This window comes from Arachis hypogaea, chromosome 19 (assembly GCF_003086295.3).
Source record: "Arachis hypogaea cultivar Tifrunner chromosome 19, arahy.Tifrunner.gnm2.J5K5, whole genome shotgun sequence".
NCBI classification, from domain to species: Eukaryota; Viridiplantae; Streptophyta; class Magnoliopsida; order Fabales; family Fabaceae; genus Arachis; species Arachis hypogaea.
The window spans coordinates 157744791-157762900 of record NC_092054.1 but is presented as its reverse complement, the minus strand read 5'-3'; the positions used below and the strand labels follow the sequence as shown (position 1 = coordinate 157762900).

The 18110-nt window shown below is 35.0% G+C and overlaps 2 protein-coding genes across 10 annotated transcripts; both read right to left on the bottom strand.

The window, feature by feature from the left end:
• Positions 1–17: 17 nt before the first annotated feature.
• On the bottom strand, positions 18–9324 carry LOC112776686 (long chain acyl-CoA synthetase 6, peroxisomal). 3 transcript variants are annotated; one of them, XM_025820914.3, is made up of 24 exons: positions 9060–9324; positions 8103–8457; positions 7236–7296; positions 7061–7138; positions 6824–6895; positions 6639–6720; positions 6443–6548; positions 6273–6349; positions 6016–6060; positions 5849–5935; positions 5522–5611; positions 5311–5396; positions 5111–5204; positions 4150–4238; positions 3963–4051; positions 3527–3656; positions 3318–3436; positions 2626–2749; positions 2422–2508; positions 1679–1782; positions 1502–1587; positions 832–918; positions 652–738; positions 18–557 (listed from the first exon to the last, which is right to left on the bottom strand). In XM_025820914.3, exons 2-24 carry the CDS (start codon positions 8239–8241, stop codon positions 462–464), a joined length of 2115 nt encoding a protein of 704 aa, XP_025676699.1. In that variant the 5' UTR covers positions 8242–8457; positions 9060–9324; the 3' UTR covers positions 18–461. The 3 variants fall into 3 exon arrangements, with proteins under 3 accessions (XP_025676699.1, XP_025676698.1, XP_072083258.1); XM_025820913.3 differs by lacking the exon at positions 9060–9324 and having other exon boundaries at positions 8103–8781; XM_072227157.1 differs by lacking the exon at positions 9060–9324 and having other exon boundaries at positions 3629–3656; positions 8103–8657.
• Positions 9325–10270: 946 nt separating this feature from the next.
• Positions 10271–16664, bottom strand: LOC112775165 (cyclin-T1-4). Of its 7 annotated transcripts, none has more exons than XR_011876926.1 (9): positions 16383–16636; positions 15399–15957; positions 15149–15230; positions 14850–14984; positions 14431–14606; positions 11313–14249; positions 11147–11218; positions 10907–11052; positions 10271–10725 (listed from the first exon to the last, which is right to left on the bottom strand). XR_011876926.1 is itself a non-coding variant. In XM_025818654.3 (7 exons), exons 2-7 carry the CDS (start codon positions 15950–15952, stop codon positions 10694–10696), a joined length of 1125 nt encoding a protein of 374 aa, XP_025674439.1. In that variant the 5' UTR covers positions 15953–15957; positions 16383–16664; the 3' UTR covers positions 10271–10693. The 7 variants fall into 7 exon arrangements, 1 of the variants encoding a protein (XP_025674439.1); XR_011876923.1 differs by having other exon boundaries at positions 11313–14005; XR_011876925.1 differs by having other exon boundaries at positions 11147–14249.
• Positions 16665–18110: the final 1446 nt, after the last annotated feature.

Sequence of the window (18110 nt, the reverse complement as noted above, 5' to 3'; positions counted from 1 at the left end):
AACGTGCTAGTGATTAGTGAACGTTAGAAATAAAAAAAGGATCTCTAGTTATCCAAATCAATACAATTCTCTAACTCCTTTACCACCAGAAAAAATAAAAAATAAAAACCCACAACAATACTATTCTCTTATTTGTACCTTTAACTAACCAATATCATCACTCTGGTCATAATCTACTAGTACTTTTAGGATCAAAATAACAATAATTAAGCCAGAAGTCTATCTTGATGATAAGTGGTGATGAACCACCGAATAAAGGAGACATCTTATGTTACCCAAAAACCAAAGAAAGAATGCATCTTATTGTAATTGTAAGAAATAATAATATACTATTCAAAAATCTAAAAGATAGAGAAGAATATGAACAAATCATGAGACAATACAACACAGTAAAAACATGCAGGAACTTTCCAGTTAGGCCAATGTTTCCAGTTTGCGGATAGGGAAGGAGATCCTCAATTTCACAATGGCTTTTGAGTAGGATCGTTTCTTGAAAGCTCATCGTACATATCAGATATTGCTTTGCCAAAGTATTCCCTAGCTTGAGGCCTCTTAACCTGAAAAGTAAAATGCACGTACACAGAACATGATTTCATTGCCACTTAACAGGTGAATCTCACACACTTGAAAGGATGAGGACTCTATGCTTACCTTGAATGTTGGTGTCAGAAGACCATTTTCTATCGTAAATGGTTCAGGCACCAAAGTTAGAGCTTTTACAAATTCAAAACCTCTAAGCTGCATAGCATCAAATAAGATACAGAAAACTAATTACTACTGAAACTGAGGTGACTTGAACTTGAAAACATTAAGTGAATAACTTATACTTACCTGAGCCTCTCGTCCAACAGCATCCATATCAGCCAAGACAGCAGCCTTTGTTCGGGGATCATTGCAAAGTTGTGCTAGATCATTATGCTGCATCCATGCACAGAAAATAGGGATTATAAGTTACTTATTGGAACACACTGCTTTCAAAAATCAGCACCATCCCCTTAAAGGAAAAATAAAATAAAAGGAATAAATTTTGATGAACCTCCCTTGAAATTTGATATAAATACAGGATGTTGCTTTAAGTCAAAACATATTTTAAACATACCGTGTTTAACCTATACAACTTATAAATCTTTTATCAAAACTAAAAGGAGTTCTATTTAACTTTATCGAGATAAACATACAACAACCATTTTACAAATAATTAAAAAGAAAGAAAGAAGCGCATGTGCATAAAAATAGGTACAAACACCACGAAAAAGAGGCCATTTGTTACTTAAAAGTTAAAACAAATTCGGCTCCATGTCTATATGACTATATCCCTAGATCAATCAAATGATGCTAAAGTCCCCTGTCATAAATCATATTTACATTTAAACCTTATGTTTAAATCTCTTTTTAACAATGTCTACAAAATAGAGAATCAACTTCTTCTCTAGGCAGTTAAGGACTTTAGGTTACACCTATGAGCCAAAGGATTTGATCTGATAGTTAACAACTAAACTACCTGAATGCCTTCTGAAGCAGCCCATGCTTTCATGGCGTCTGGATCCACCGCAACAATAGCGACCAAGGAAGCATTGAAGCTATCACCTATGAAACGAAACGAAGTATCAGCATGCTAGACAGGGATCAAAGTAGAGAGACAGAGAAAATTAAACACAATAATATCATATTTCCTTACCATATACAAAGCATTGCCCAACAAACTTGCATTTGACATATACATTTTCGATTTTCTCAGGAGCAATGTACTCGCCTTGTGCCAACTTAAAGATATTCTTCTTCCTATAATGAAAACGAAAATCTTGATTTATATGCTCGACAAATTCAGTGAAAGGGATACGAAGAAATTCAGGAGTAAAATAGATCTTTCTGGATAAGACACTAGGGAGTTCTTGTATAACTTCTCACTACTATTGTTGTGGTTTTTTTTTTTTTTTGGTGGGGGGGGGGGGCTGAAAATAAGTGAATAGCTGACGCCTCTTAAGAAAACATGACACAGTATTCAGGTAAGATTGCCCACCCTGGATTTCATTGAATGATGACAAAGAAAAAAGCTATTACCTACACTTAAACAACAAGGCACAGAAAATAGAATCTCCTGTTTGTATATTACATGTAGCTAAGAAGTAGACAGGAAGATAAGAAGTAATATATGCTTTAGCTCATTTGTCTGAAGTCCAATATATAAAAGTTAAATGGAAGTAATGCTAAGTTAGAAGTCTTGCAAAAATGGCATTCAATGAACAGAGCACCTGAAGAAGATACTAAGGTTCACCTTAAAATGCATTGATAGTCTACTCAATGAACACAGCAGACGTGCAGCCCAACGGGATTAGTATCACTTCATTGATGGACAGTACTTTAAGAAGCCATGCTTTGAACTAAAACATATGAAATATAATTAGGATGGTACTATCTCACCTATCAATAATTTTGAGACGACCACCAGGTAACCACATTCCAATATCTCCTGTATGCAACCATCCTTCTTCATCAATCACTTCTCTCCTGCTCAATTTAATCAAAATTCAGGAAAATTTTAAACGAACAAGGTAAATCTCATAAAAGATATAAAAATCTCATTGAAAATATTAAAAGAAATCACAGAACAAGCAAGGTGGTTACGTCTGAACTTCATCTTTGTAATAACCTTGAAAAATAATGGGACCCCTGACACATATTTCACCACGGGGATTGGGCTGATCATCAGATGAATAGTTCATCTCTGGAACATCCACAAGTTTTATCTCTGAAATAGAACGAAACTCTTAGCACTAGAACTCCAAACCCGCAGCCCAAATAAAATTCACTTTTTTACATTCATTTCAGATTAGGCAGGGGCAGGTAGAAAAATTGTTCCAATCCCATATTTTTATTTTTATTTTTTGTATAATTATTGTCAACTTTCACATTTCCTTTAAGGTGATTAATCCAGGTCCTTTGAGTGATAAAGGTAAGAATCCTGAATCCACAAACTGATAAATCAACTTATCTCCCCCACTTTCTATATCTCTAAACTAAAAAATAACTACTAAACTAAACAATAAATATTAAGCTTTGTCCCATTAATTGTTAGTCAGCTACGTATATCAGACCATACCATGGCATCCTGTCACAAGTCATATTTAATTTAAACTATTATCATCTTAAAATAGTTGTCATATATACTCTATCCTGATCTCCCTCTATATTAAGCTATTTGACTACCGTCTATCTGATCAACCTTTCTCCTTAATGGTTTCTTTTATAGTCTTTCTTGAATCATGAATCCAGGGCAGAGAAAGCTATTTGATGTAAAATTCACACCAACTACTTACCACAAGCGGGATTAGCTGAGCCAACATGACCACAAAGGTTGTCATCCAGATCCATACAGCTTATAATACAAGTAGTCTCAGTCATTCCATATCCTTCGGACACTCGAGCACCAAAGCAACTGTGCAGTTCACACGTCATGCAACCAAGAAAAGAATTCAAATCAAATAATAAGAGGACAATCCTTCTTAGCACCTGTGCAAAAACTTACATCTTTAAAAATTCCATGACATCAGGTGATAAGGGTGAGGCACCTGATGTCATCAAACGAACTCGTCCTCCAAGCTTTTCCTTTATCTTGTTGAAAACTAACCTGTCCCAAATGGGAGATGGGCTCTTTCCTGAAAAATATATTTATACACATTATATTACTGAAAATAAGTTTCATTTACAAGGATACTAAAGTTGAAAGAGACACAACTGAAGAGCCCACTCTTCTTGAGAATATGTTTGCGACACTTATATAAACAGGAAATTAATAACGACCATCAACAGAGGAAGACCGAAAAGTACAACTTTGATACAAGTATCAGCAGGATCAATGTTAATGGCACAATAGGGATCGGTTAAGTATTGTAACGAATAGGACAATGCAGCAATATAAATGCGTGTTATGCAGAAGATAGTTCATTGAGAATACAATTTACCATGAATTAGTGCCTGCCTTTTCGCATTGTAGGCAGCATTAAACAGCCTTTCCTTCAGACCACCAGATGTTTTAACAGCAGTCAAAATACTGCAAAAAGAGAAGGGAAAAAAGATTGAATGGCACAATGAAGTTGAACACGGGAAGCTAATATTTTGAAAGGTGTAGTTAAATGTATATTACTTTACCCAGCATATATTCTGTTGTATAGCCGAGGAACACTAACAAATATGGTAGGTTTTAGAGCAGCTATGTCATCTATTAGTTTCATATTATCCTGCATGCAGATGGTAAAACCGAAGTGTCAGTTTCATATGAAAATATTGCAGCATATAGTGAGCCACTGATATCATTATCAAGTTAGACTGCCTACATTACACCCTTTGGATACGACTCTTCTTCGGATCCTACGTTAACGCGGGATACTTATGCACTGGACTGCCCTTTTATACAGTGAAACAGATATAAACAATATAAAACCTACCTTTACACATCATACACGGTTGGTTGTTGGTTTGATAATTTGCATGGGACATTAAGGGATATTAACAAATACAATGCTGTGATGTCTTTAATCCATGTAGCTAACCCTACCTAGTGGGAAAGGCTTTGTTAAGTGTTAAGTGTAAGTGAGGGCTGCTGCATTGAGCTCCTAACTGGTGGGGTGTTGTAAGGGGAGAAGTAAGTGAACTTACTGACAGTGCAAGGAGAGAGTCTATTTCAAAATTTGAACCCTCGACTTCCAAGTCACAAGGAAACAACCTTATTATCATGCCTAAGCTTAAAAACTTACTGATAACCAAGGAAACTATTATAAAATATTGTTATTTGCACATAACTTTTGACAGAGTAATGTGGAATTCCATGAAATGGCAATCATGAAAAATATGTTCGCCTCACAAAAATATATTGTTCCAATACAAAAAAAGTCATTTTTCTTGCTGAATTATTATGTGGACTCCTAACGCTACAGTATTCTATAAGAAATCTTTATTTTTATCACATTTAAAAAGTGAAAGCAAATAGCTATAAGCATCAGACTCATGCAATACAAATCTAAAGCAGCAATTACATAACTCAATCAAAACAAATAGAGAAGTAAGCCATCTCAAAGGAAGAAAGAAGCCTAATTTGTTCAAGGCTACATACCCCCTGGTAGAATCCCACAGCAATACCATAATATACAGTGAAGACCTGGTTAGCTCGTTCATAAATGTGAGCCAAAGGGAGATAAGATATAAAACTGAAAATTGAAAGAATTTCAGGAAAAGACATTAGAATAAAATACCAAAAGAAACAACAACATCAAACAGTGCCTAATAAGTTATAGAGTACCAAAATGAGCTTACGTGTCAGAAGGACCGAAAACTTCATTTGAAGTGCACGTGCTCCCAGCCACACTTGCAATGAAGTTTCCGTGGCTCAAGACAGCACCCTGACCAAAATTTGTTTAGCAGAAACATGCAGCAGCAATGCTTTGTATAGATTCAAAGAGTTATCCGAAAACAATATACCAATATGGAAGCAAACGAGAGTTTCTTTTCAGGAGAAGTTATGTACCTTTGGGGTTCCAGTGGTACCACTTGTATAGCAAATGGTTGCAACATCATTGGGCTTAGGTGGGCAAAAGGGCTGAATATTACTGCTCCCCTATATCCAAATCCACAAACGATTTGGTAACGATATAGTAAATAGCAGGCAGATAAAATCAATCGAAACAGCATTCGCAAAAGAAACTATAATATTGATGCACCCCAATAGATAGAAGGAGCACAGCAGAAGTTTTACTTTCTAACAATGCCAGTGAAGCCTACATGTGGTATAATATGAATGCAATATGTATTGCTCATAAAGTTTACACTATTTGAGAGAAAACTACTAGTTTACCTGAGTAAATAGCTGTGAATATGTAATAACCTTAACTGCGGATGATGAAGGAATTGATGGAATTTGATCATCCATACCTCCAACTACCTGCATACAAACTGAAAATCAGCGAGGATATACTTTGATTTTGAATATTCAGCATGAGCATAAGTCAAATGCAGACGTACCACAATCAGACGTATAGTTGGAATCTCCGATAAGTAGCTCAGCAACTGCAAAGTCAGTTGACATATATAAGAAGGGGTTTTGTATGATAATTTTTACATTGGCATGATAATTTTTACATTTCAGTATCTGATAAATTAAATTTGACAATAAAAACCATTGACAAGATATTGATATGCACTACTATTGAACTTACAATATGACGATAACAGAAGCGATATGCTATATTAAGTATAAGTTGAAGCTCCGATATACTTACTAAATTTAATGTTTGAGGAACACAGAATACAACTTGTACAACAGCATGATGAACGATGTACTTGACAGCATCAGGACCTACAGAGAAAACAATTGCTCGCTATTAAATCTACAAGTTAGGCCAACGTAAATATGAAAGAATGTTCCCTGATAAATAAAAAAACAACATACCTAGAGTATCATATAAAGGAACTGATATGTATGAGTATGCAGAGCAAGCATGATCAACAATGAGCCACTCAGGTCTGTTAATAAAATACAAACCAATGCAGGAGCCCTGCAAATTACCACGCCAACCAATGGTTAAATGATATCATGCGTAAAAATGAACAATGATGGACCACATTTATACAATTCTAGCATTCACCTTCTGGATTCCATAATGTATCAAACCAGAACCTATTGCACTGCGGGCAGCACCCGCTTCACCAAATGTCATCCATTTGTACCTTAAGAGTGTAACAAGAACAGGAATGAGGAGAAGGATGTAAAAGAAATCTTGTGAAGAAATCAAGACAGGTCAGAAAACAGGTAGAAAATTGAGCTGCTTACTCCCCAACTGTTCCATCCACACGGACACGAGTTCCCAGATACTTGTAGTCTCGAAAAACTTCAGTTGCATGCCTATTATTAGAGTTTACCAACATTCATATCAATTTATAAGGCATAAAAAAAAATTCTTACTGAAGTATTGGAGAATTGGCGATTAATATTACTCACCTATATTCTATGATCTATCTTATGGAGCTGAATTAAAAAAAACTTTGGATAAAAAGGAGTAACACTCACACAAAATTATCATGCAGGGTGCCAATTTCAGGATTATCAGGAAATCTGGTCACCAGTTGCAGAGGATGGCGTGCAGATCTACGAAAGAAAATCACAGTAACAATAATATCAGAGAAATGGCCCTAAATTGATGAAACAAAGACAAGAAGACCAAAAAACAGAGGAAGAGGTATACCTATACACGTTCCACTTTCCTGTCTGCAATTTCTCTGGGAGTACAACACTATAACCTTGTTCTGCTCAGAAGTAAACATCATAACTAGTGATATCAATAGCATGCCTGAGCAAGAAAGTAATTGCAAAAAAGTAACGAGGTAACACCAACAAGCCATGCACGTGAAAAGTGGGAGCCTGGAATTCAAATTAATTATAAATATATTATATGCCATTTTATTTTTCGCAAAAGAATGGAAAATGATCAGCAGTTACAAATGTTTTGGTGAAGTTGCAACTAGTGATGTCAATATCACTGACATTACTTTATTAGATTCATCTCTCAATTTAATTTTAGATCCATCTTTGGGAATACAATACAATAAAGAAGTGTTAAGATTCAGAATTCCGAATGCATGACACCTACCTAGGTGATAATTAATTTCAAAGATGCGGAATAGTGGTCCATATTGGGGGAAAAAGAAAAATATAAATTTATAAAAGGTCTCCATTGAATAACAACGATAATTTATCAGTGCACTCGGAAAAAGTGATAGCTGAAACTTTCACACCTTTTCTCTGGGAATAAACTTTCAACTCTCTTGAATTTCTGGATTTCGATTCAAATCTCACAAAGCCTTTTACTACCGACTCTTAATTAAAAAAAAAAAGTGAAAGAACTTTAAACAACACACTTGTTTGATACACTTTCTAAAGTGTAAACAACAGTAAGACATAAATTACAGCGATTAACTCCATTTATTAATCAATTAGTGTTTATTATTTGCTGTCAATGATAATAAAGAAGGACAAATCAGATTCATCCACAACAACAGAAACAAAGTAATATCACATCATTATCCTCATTTTGAGAGAGAGAGAGAGAAACCTAAGGCGAACTCGGCGGCGGTAGGGGAAGGTTGGAGGAGAGCGGAGGGAGAACGGTGAGAGGAGGCGGCGGGGGTGAGGTGGTTGTTGATGGCTTTGATTCGACGTTGCGCAGCAGGTGCTGGATCCATCTTCGTCATCACCACGACGAGCAGTGAGTGAACGACAATGTGCGATTCGCGTTTTGGTGTGAATGATCAAGTGAACGACGATCAGAAGAGATCAAGAGAATATGAGATTAGTATTAATTCAACTTTGAAGAATGAAGCTGCGCGCACATTAAGCTTTTTCCAACTACGTGGCATCTTCCCATAATCATTATTATCATAATCATAATCATGCGTCATCGTTTTCACCTGCATTTAATTACTAAGTATGTGAATCCTCCATAACTATAATAACTATATTATTATTTTTCTTAGCACTTAGAACTATGACCATCATGCATAGTTGAGTTGTCCAAAGACATTATACGACAATTTTCATTGGTGCTTTACTACTTTATTATCATTTAAATTCATTGTAAATTTCTATATTTATTTGTATGAACTTTTACATGCATGTATTTGTAACTAAATTATTTTATACCAATATATCTTGAAAATAAAATGAAAAAGAATTTGACATCGTTTTTAAAGTATCAGAGTTTTTTAATCTTTGGAACACAGGTTTACGGCTGCAAGATTTGACAAACATGAAACTCGTTTACCATTAACGAAACATTCTTTTTGCGAACCTATCCAACTTCTTCTTTTCTTGAAGGAATTAAAATATGACGGGCTACTTACTTAGTTGTTATGTGTGGAAAACGTGGGTTTAATCAATACATGGGCAGAGTTAGATAAAATATTAGAGGAACAAAAAATATTTACATAATAAAATAAAATTAAAATAAAATTTTAAGAGAGATTAAACTAAAATTTACATATAAAAAATTAAAATTAAGGAAGACAATTACCCTCCTCCGCCCCTGAATCAATGGCCGCCATATGTTGTTTTTGGAGACTGCTTAATTAAATCAATATGTTGTTAACTGTGACCTGTAAATACTTGGTGGAGAAAGTAAGAGAGAGATACATAGAACTTTTTAAATATAAACGAAATAAACTATGCAAAAAAAAAAAAATTCAAAGGTTAAGCAAAAACTTTTTATTATAAACTATGTTTTTTTTTTTCAAATATAAATGAAATGAACTACGCAAAAAAAATTCAATGTATCTTTCTCTTATACTTTCTCAAGCATGTATTTATGGATCACAATTAACTATATAATTCAATAGATATACTACGAATATACTCAATTAACTATCAAATCAGTCATTTATATAGAATATATATTAATTAAAAATATTATTCGTATACCAAAATTACCTACTAAAATCAGTCACCAATGTATTTGTGTATAAATATGTGTGGATTTTTAATTTATTTTCAATATATATTTATATTTCAATATGTATTTTATACTGGTAGCTGATTTTGGTGTACACGTATCATTAATCGTATATTAAAATGCAAAATATACTTTAAAATATAAATTAAACAACATTTTTTATTATGACTTTTTTTTTTGTGCACAATATTTTTAATAATGAAATTGGAAAGTTGTAACCATTTTGCTAAGTTGATCACTTTGTCAAAGTAAGTGGCTTAGGTAGGTTGAATCGAAAAGCAATATGATAACAACCATTTTATTTATTTATTTATTGGCGAAATTATATGATAATTAAGACCATGTGCTATGATATTTATTCATTATTCAATATAATAATGATTATACAATGAACTGGAATTATTCAATTAAACTTAGTATGCATTGACTTGTTCCATTGTATCCATTATTATTATTATTATTATTATTATTATTATTATTATTATTATTATTATTATTATTAATTTTACATGCTTCATTATATACTTAAATTTTAATTATTATCATATCATATATTATAGTATCACAGTCTCCATATGATACCTACATCCAATGCTACCCATGCATGTAGAGATTTCCGTGATGGCTCACCAAATCTCTGCTTTTCATCTGGTCGCATAAACTCTGCTATCATGTATTAAATTGTATGAATTCCTCTCTGGTGCTTAATCCAAAAATGAGTTTCAAGCCAGAAATGTAGAAATAAGAAAGGATTCCGATGTACAGGATTCAAAATATTTCAGTAAACATTTGATGAACTTCTATAAATTCAATTATGTAAAGCCTTATATCGTGAAACCATTTCTACAAGATTAATTAAAACAGAATTTGACACCTTGGAACCCCAATGATGGAAATGTTCCTCCTCAACTAGACTAGACGCCCTGGTTGGTATAGACGACAATTCAAAGTATATCACACTGCATTGCACCAACGAAATGTATGCAAAGTGTGATCCAGGTTTAATAAAAATATACATGAGATGCTGAAACACTAGGAAAACCATAGGTCACACCTTTCAATCTGTAATCTGCCAAATTATTTATCAAACTTCCCAACACTGATTATATGTGGCTCATACTATTTCAACTCTGCGACATTTTGACTATGTACTTAGAATCTACTCTACAAGGTAAATGCTATCTTGTTCTTTTATACTTTCAGAAGAGCTCCAATAATTGCTGCGAGACATCTGCAACAAGGTGAGATTAATCATCAGAAAATATAAAATACAAAACTATTTTTCGCAGCTGAAAAGTAGGCTGACAGCGATTCAAGAAGATACCTTCCAAAATAATAAAGATCGCTCAATTTTTAACTGCATAAGATTTATCCTAATCTTGATATTAAAAAAGGATGTGGGATTAGGTTACCTTGAAGAATGGATGGTGTTGTCTGGAACTCTTGCCAGATGTTCCGATCAGCAGCAAGATCCATGTTGAGAAACTTGGCAGCAAGATATGCAGCTCCAGCAGCAATATGTTCAGGTTTAAATTGAAGCCAAAGAGAACTCCGAAGCCTGCAATACATGTTTCGGCTTCAGAAGGTCATTCGAGACAAATAACTACCGCCAGCATTGGTCAACACAAATAGCTAGAAATAGGCAAACTAACCATCCGAGGCAACAATAATAGAAGATTTCTGGACAACTTAGCATATGATTCTACCATGACAGATCAAGTCAGCTATTACAATAAGCAGGGAATATAAACTTAGATCATACAAACATATTCAACATTCCTACCAAGTGAAAAGCACAAATTTATTAACTTTTCTTACCAACTATACAAGCAGCAACTCAGGAAGAATAATATTCCAAGAATCTGTGCAGGATTGCTGATATACCAAACTATAGCAATATCTTATACTCATTTAGAGAACATACTTCCAGGATCAAATCCGCTGTAGGGGCTTTAAACTCCCAAAGTACATGCAATTAAAATGAGAAAGCATGCATGTAGCGCTGCAAATTGCAAACAACTGAATCTTTCAAAGCTAATGCCAATGCCACATCTTCTGCTCAACATTTTGACCTGACGACTCTTGCTATCATGCATTCATGCACATTGGAATGCTTATTATGAATGCAACTTATTCCACACTAAACACCAGCCGCCTAAGATATCAATTGTTCCATTTCCCAAGGAACAGGGATAAAACAAAGCAGGAGCAAACCTTCTTTAATTATCAAGATGGAGTACATTATAATTTTCAGAGAAATTGTGCAGAACTTTCTGAAACATTAAAAGTGCTACAAAGGGCAGATTTTTTCTTCTTTTTAATTTTTTTTAAGGTGCTACACAGTTCTCAACACAATACCATATAAATTGCGAAAAATCTAAAGCAATGGTCAATGGAGATCCAGAATTCATAGTGCTAACAGACTCAACATTGATGAGCAATAACAAAGATTAATAAATTATTTTCTTTTTGTCAAATATATAAACATATGCTTAAAAGAAGCAGAGCCACCAGTGAACCACTCAGGCTGCCCCACTCATTAAAAATGTGTGGGGTGGCTTTTACCTTGCTTATTATTACAGGGTTTGAATTAAGTTCCTCTGAAAAAGAATTTGGATGTTCAGTTTGTTAAGCTCACAAACTGGTTCATAATAGATCAATTTCTTTGATATTTTATTTATTTATTTGATTTACGTATATTGCTAAATAATAAGCATGTAAAAATGGAATTAAACCTTTAAAAAATTACATCTCTTCAGCAAATAAATACATTTTTCCATAACAATCAAATCCAGAAAAATGGCAGCATGCATTTGATGTCCTAGAACCTAAAAATGATGACCTTGATATGGCTGAATTCTTTTTTACTACAGAACCAGTACTCTATTCAATAAGCAAATTTAGGAACTTTTAAAATTAAGAGATCAACTATTACCAGATGAACAGAAACATAAAGGGCACAAGTTTGTCTTACAAACACAGGAAAACCACTAAAGTAAAAGGAGTTAGGCATCTAGAACTGCAAGCTACACACGCTAGCCAAGTAGGCTTTGCCTTTGAGTCATCTACCCCTAAATATACGACACACATCCATAATGGATTTCAATTTGGGAGGTTCAACATCTACATTTCGAAATAACCTAGGTTTACACAAAGGATGAACAGACCAATTCCAAATCATGAACAATGCTCGTATATCACAATTGGATCCCTGGGAATGCTACACTAAAGAAACTTTTTCGAAAATGGAATTAAGAGTCTGACAATTTTAAATAGCCATATATTACTTTCTTCTTCCTGTAACGAAAAGTACCCATTCCCATTACAAACTTAACCAGACCTAACTTTGGACAAAGAAACTACAAACAAATCACTTGAACAGATGAAAAATCAGTACAAATTTTGAAAAATAATATTCATCATTTAGAAGGTGTTAAAGAATAAAATATGCACGCACGCACACACACACACACTCACACTCTTACACTAAAGTCTAAACTGGGATAAAAGAAATAATTTCAAAATTTAAAACACTCGTGGAAGAGAAAGCTGTCCAAACTATTCCATTTGATTGACCAACAAATTCAATGTGGTTGGAGAATGGGGGAATTTGGGACAACTTTCACAAACCAAAGAAATTTCAATTATAAGATAGCATTAACAGCTTTCACTAACCAATTACTAGAACACGTGAAAAGCTTTATTTGTTTAAGAAACAAAAAATAAATGTACCAGAAAAAAGGGATAATAACAAAAATTCAGTATCAGCATAGGAACTGAGCAGGAAAGACATCAACATCTTGTCAACTGAGGAATGACTAGCATTTTTTTTTTTTCAGGATAAGAAATGACCCAGAGCATATCTGAATTTTGGAATATTTGAAAATTTTTGTTGGTTTTTTCAAATAATTTCTAATTTGTATGACCATCCAACCCATTTTACTAAAAAAACAATGTATGATCTCCCAATCCATTTGACTGGCTATGATCTTTCTTTTTCCCTTTCAACAAACAACTTAGTTCATGCTTCAATTTTGGACTATTTGAAATTTTTTGTTGGTTTTTTCAGATCATTTCTATGATCTCCAACCATTAATTAAAAGAGCAGAACCATTTCTAAGATCTTTCAACCCTTTTTAGCTGAGACTTCTTTTTTTCCAGGACAACAAATGACTCGGTCCATTTATGAATTTTGGACTCTGTGAATTTTTTTGTTGGTTTATTTCAGATCATTTCATGATCTTCCAACCCTTTTACTAAATGAGCAACAAGAGCACATTCGGCTCAAGGTCATCGGCAACTACAAGGCATTGGATAGAAAATCTGGATTGGGGCTCCTGTAGCTATCTCGGGTAGCCCCAATAAGATTCCATGGGACATATTCAGACTAAAGCAATCCATTAGACATCAGCAGTTCAACTTCAGAAGAAAAACAAAACTTTCCATGAACAGCATATCAATCCGCCAGCTAAGAATATCATATAGGCCAGCACGCTAATCTTGTGAATATCCTGCAATTATATGCATGCCAAAAGAATCAATATCCCATGACAGAATACATACACAGATGTTGGACTAAAGAACAACATTTTGAGAATCAACACTATCTTGCACCAAAATTTAGAAGGGTAAAGACCAATGTATCTTCCTCAGCCAATAGATCTCCAGACCTCAAGACATGTTATTGCTTGAGGTTTAACACACCCAGTGCCCCACATGAGCTGTTTACTAAACTAGTAATTTTCATTCCAATCACTGTATTAGATAACAGGAGGCAAGTCAGAAACCAATGAAAGGGCACTCAAACAAATTGAATGTCTAAAAGCATTTAACCAATTTGACATGAGTCAATCAGTTCTCTTCTTAAAATAAATGGTATAAACAAACATCACTGCAGCAATTGTAGAAGGTACAGGATTAAGAGAAGAAAACTCACCCTTCACTGACCAGGTTTAAAGCCAGATTCACCAAAATGGTCTTTGATAGACCTAATTTGTTAAGAACAGATGTAAGGGGTGCATATGGATGTTGCACATTGAGTTCAAAATTTAGGGTAGTCAGAATCAACTGTTCAGCCTCAAGCAATCGCTCACGATACTGTTCAAACCAATCCTGTGACACAAATCAATTCAGTACAATTGTAAATTACTATCCGTTAAACTAGTATTCAATGGTAATATAAAGAGATTAAATATCATCTTAATAGGTAATCATTTTCATGCTTGATTTTACGAACATATCAGGCATAGCCACGTAAGAGGTGATGGAGTCTAGACTATTTAATATTCTCTGGATATCTTCCACAAGAAACATAATATATAGGAGACAATTTTGGGCAGTCAGAAGTATACTCACAATAGGAAAAAGATAGGACAACATAGTAAAATCTTGTTTATGTAAGATTTCACTAGATGCCCGCAAAACATTGTTCAAAGGGCGTGGCGATTCCTCCGACTTTGCAGCTAGGAAAAGGGCAGCAGTAGCAATCAACTGTAGCACAACACAAAAAATTAAAAAACATGGAGCTTGAACCATTTACGTGATATAGAATCAGACCTACTTGCATATAATCAGACCACGGATGTCGCTATCTCTGAAACATTTAGTAAGGAACATAAAACATGCCTTAAAATTTAGAGGGAAATAGAACTCACAAATCTATCATGGCAGGCATGTGATCTCCGAACAAAAAATCGGTGGCATAGAACCATAGCCGTCCCAATGGTAGTTTGAGGCCTGTTAAAAAATCATGTCATGCTTTCACATTGGCACAAAATAGTATCATGCAATGAACTAAATCCATAACAACAACATCGCAAGCATATATCTAATGAAGTTTTCAACCCCACCACTGGGACAGGGGCAGCTATAACCATGTCAGATAATATGAGTGATGAGTCTTACAGTTCAAGCCGCATTCCAAGGTTCTGGAGGTAAGCACAATAGGAGTACCGCAAGTGTGTTTCGTGACGCACATCAATGCCATCTTTTCTTGATGGAGAATATCTGTCAATCTCGTCCCTTGACATGAAGGATGGCTTATCATCTTCAAATATAGACCAATCAAGCTGCAAGCTAGCAGATGTTGATGTATCCGCATTGGATCTTGTAGGAGGAGCTTGGAAATTGGCTGATGAGAAATTGTTTTGGACAGTGTATGGAAGATAGTACATCTGGCTATCTTCCCAAGCAGGAGCTGCATATTTTCTCCTTTTCAAGGATGCTGGGACAGCATCGTACTTAGCATAATTAGCATGATCAGCCATGTAAAAATTATAGTTGCCACCATGGTCCCCAAAATTTTCCCAGTTGTTATTCTGAATATTATAGTTCCGGTGATGATAATCATTCCTGCTCCTTTTCCTATTATTGTTGCCAAAGTTGTTACCGTCATAGGTGGACCTATAACCTCCGTGTAGATGTCTTCCTTCCGGTTCAAAATTCCGCACAAAAGACATAATTCCTGGGAAAAATCATATAAACCACCAAAATTAGACAGAAAATTGCATGTTTCCTTTCAAGTATTTGCTACAATAAAATTTCAATTTCATGACGACCAGTCTTTGTCAAAGATAACAAATTCTAGCTGGAACAAATCAAATTAACGTTCTATGATCTTATAATTATTAATAAACCATACATCTAAAGGTAATTCGCATGATCGTGGAATATGTAGCCAAGAAAATTTTCTCTTTGGGATTTATTAAGGTCAGGAACAGAAAAAGCCAGCTTGAATTCACGAACAACAACGCAAAAAGAAACACATAATTTTTACATATGAGATTTAATCAAGCAGATCTCGTGCAACAAAAACAAATACAATTCAAGAATCAGAACCTCAGAAAAAGATAATCGAAAGAGAAGATAAATGAAAGGAGGTAAATATACCTGAGTAATCGCGAAGCCGATCTGGTGAAATCAGCAGAGAAATTACTTGATTTCAGATTGGATATTGGAGATCGGAATTAGGGTTTTGAAGAAGAAAAGATTGGGAATGGAATTGAAAGATAGTAGCTTTGTATTTGAAGGTCAAAAAGGAAGAGGAGGATTGTCTAAAACGGCAAACATTATCTACGTTTTAAAGGTTGGGTCAGGTTGAAGTAATGGAGTTAGTATCCAACCGGATCCAACATTATTAACCCGTTTAAACTTTAAAAAGAAGAAAATATTAAATATGTACCATTTAAAACTAGCACTTATATATTTCAAAGAGGAAAAAAATCAACTTTCATCAAATTCATGTGATAAAAGTTTTTCATAAAATTTAATCGTACCATTGCTATAATTTATAATATCAATAAAAAATTTGTTTAAGAAAACTCCATATTTTTTGCATCATAATATAAATACTTTAATAAGAGGTTAATAACAATGTGTAACAATAATAGAAGCTTATATCAATAGATTGACCAACAAATTAAAGGGGTGTTTGAATATTATGACATATATTTATATATAATACATATTAGAAAATGAAATATATATTGAAAAGTGTGAAACAATAAACATAGATATAACATATAAGGTTTAATAAAAAAAATTTAACTTTTTTTTTTTAAATAATGCATAACAAATATATTAAATTTTAAATTTTATAATTTGAGGTAAATACTAAATCAGTACCCAAAAGATTCTGACGCTGACAAAATGGTACCTGACTTTTACTATTGACAAAATAGTCCCTAAAAAATTTTAAAATTTGACAAGCGTGTTCTCGAACTCGCCGGAGCAAATCTCCGGCAAGCACAATGCTAACGTAGCCGCCGTGACTTGGCAAACCACCCCCAAACCCTAATCCCTCCTCCCCATCGCAACCCCCTTTCCCTCTCCCTCCCCATTGCACACTCCCCCCTCCCTCTCCATCGCAACCCCCTACCCAATGCACACTCCCTCCACATCGCAACCCCCTTCCCTCTCCCCTCCCCCCCATTGCAGCACCCCTCTCCAACGCACACTACCTCCTTCCCTCTCCCTCCCCAATTGCAGCAGTAGAAGCCTCAATAACAGCAGAAACAACACCATCAGAACCCAAAACAGAACCAATGGAAGAACCTGCACATTCAAAACCTAACCTTGCTTGTTCCTCCTTCTCTCTTTTCCCTCATTCCTTCCTTCTCTTATCGGAGGACCATAACAATAACAATATCCATTCACACACACAGACATTTACACAAACACATAACCTACATGTATAAATATAAAGAGAGAAAGAGAGAAAGCCTGAGGGGCTGAGGAGATACGGCTATTCCAGGTCTTGTTGTCGCTCCGATGGTGATGGCAATGGTCCTTGATAGTGCTCTTGCCGTTGAAGTTGCTATTGCTGTTGAGGTTGTTGCTGCGATAGGAAGGAGAGAAAAGTGTGCATTGGGGTTGCTGCTGTTGTTGTTGCTGTTGATGTTGAGGTGGTTGTTGCTGCTAGTGGTAGTGGAGGGAGGGAGGGGGGAATGTGCATTGGGGAGGGGGTGTGATGGGGAGGGAGAGGGAAGGGGGCTGCGATGGGGAGGGAGTGTGCATTGGGTAGGGGGAGGGTTGTGATGGAGAGGGCGAGGGAGGGGGGAGTGTGCGTTGGGGAGGGAGAGGGGAGGGGGGTTGCGATGGGGAGGGAGAGGGAGGGGG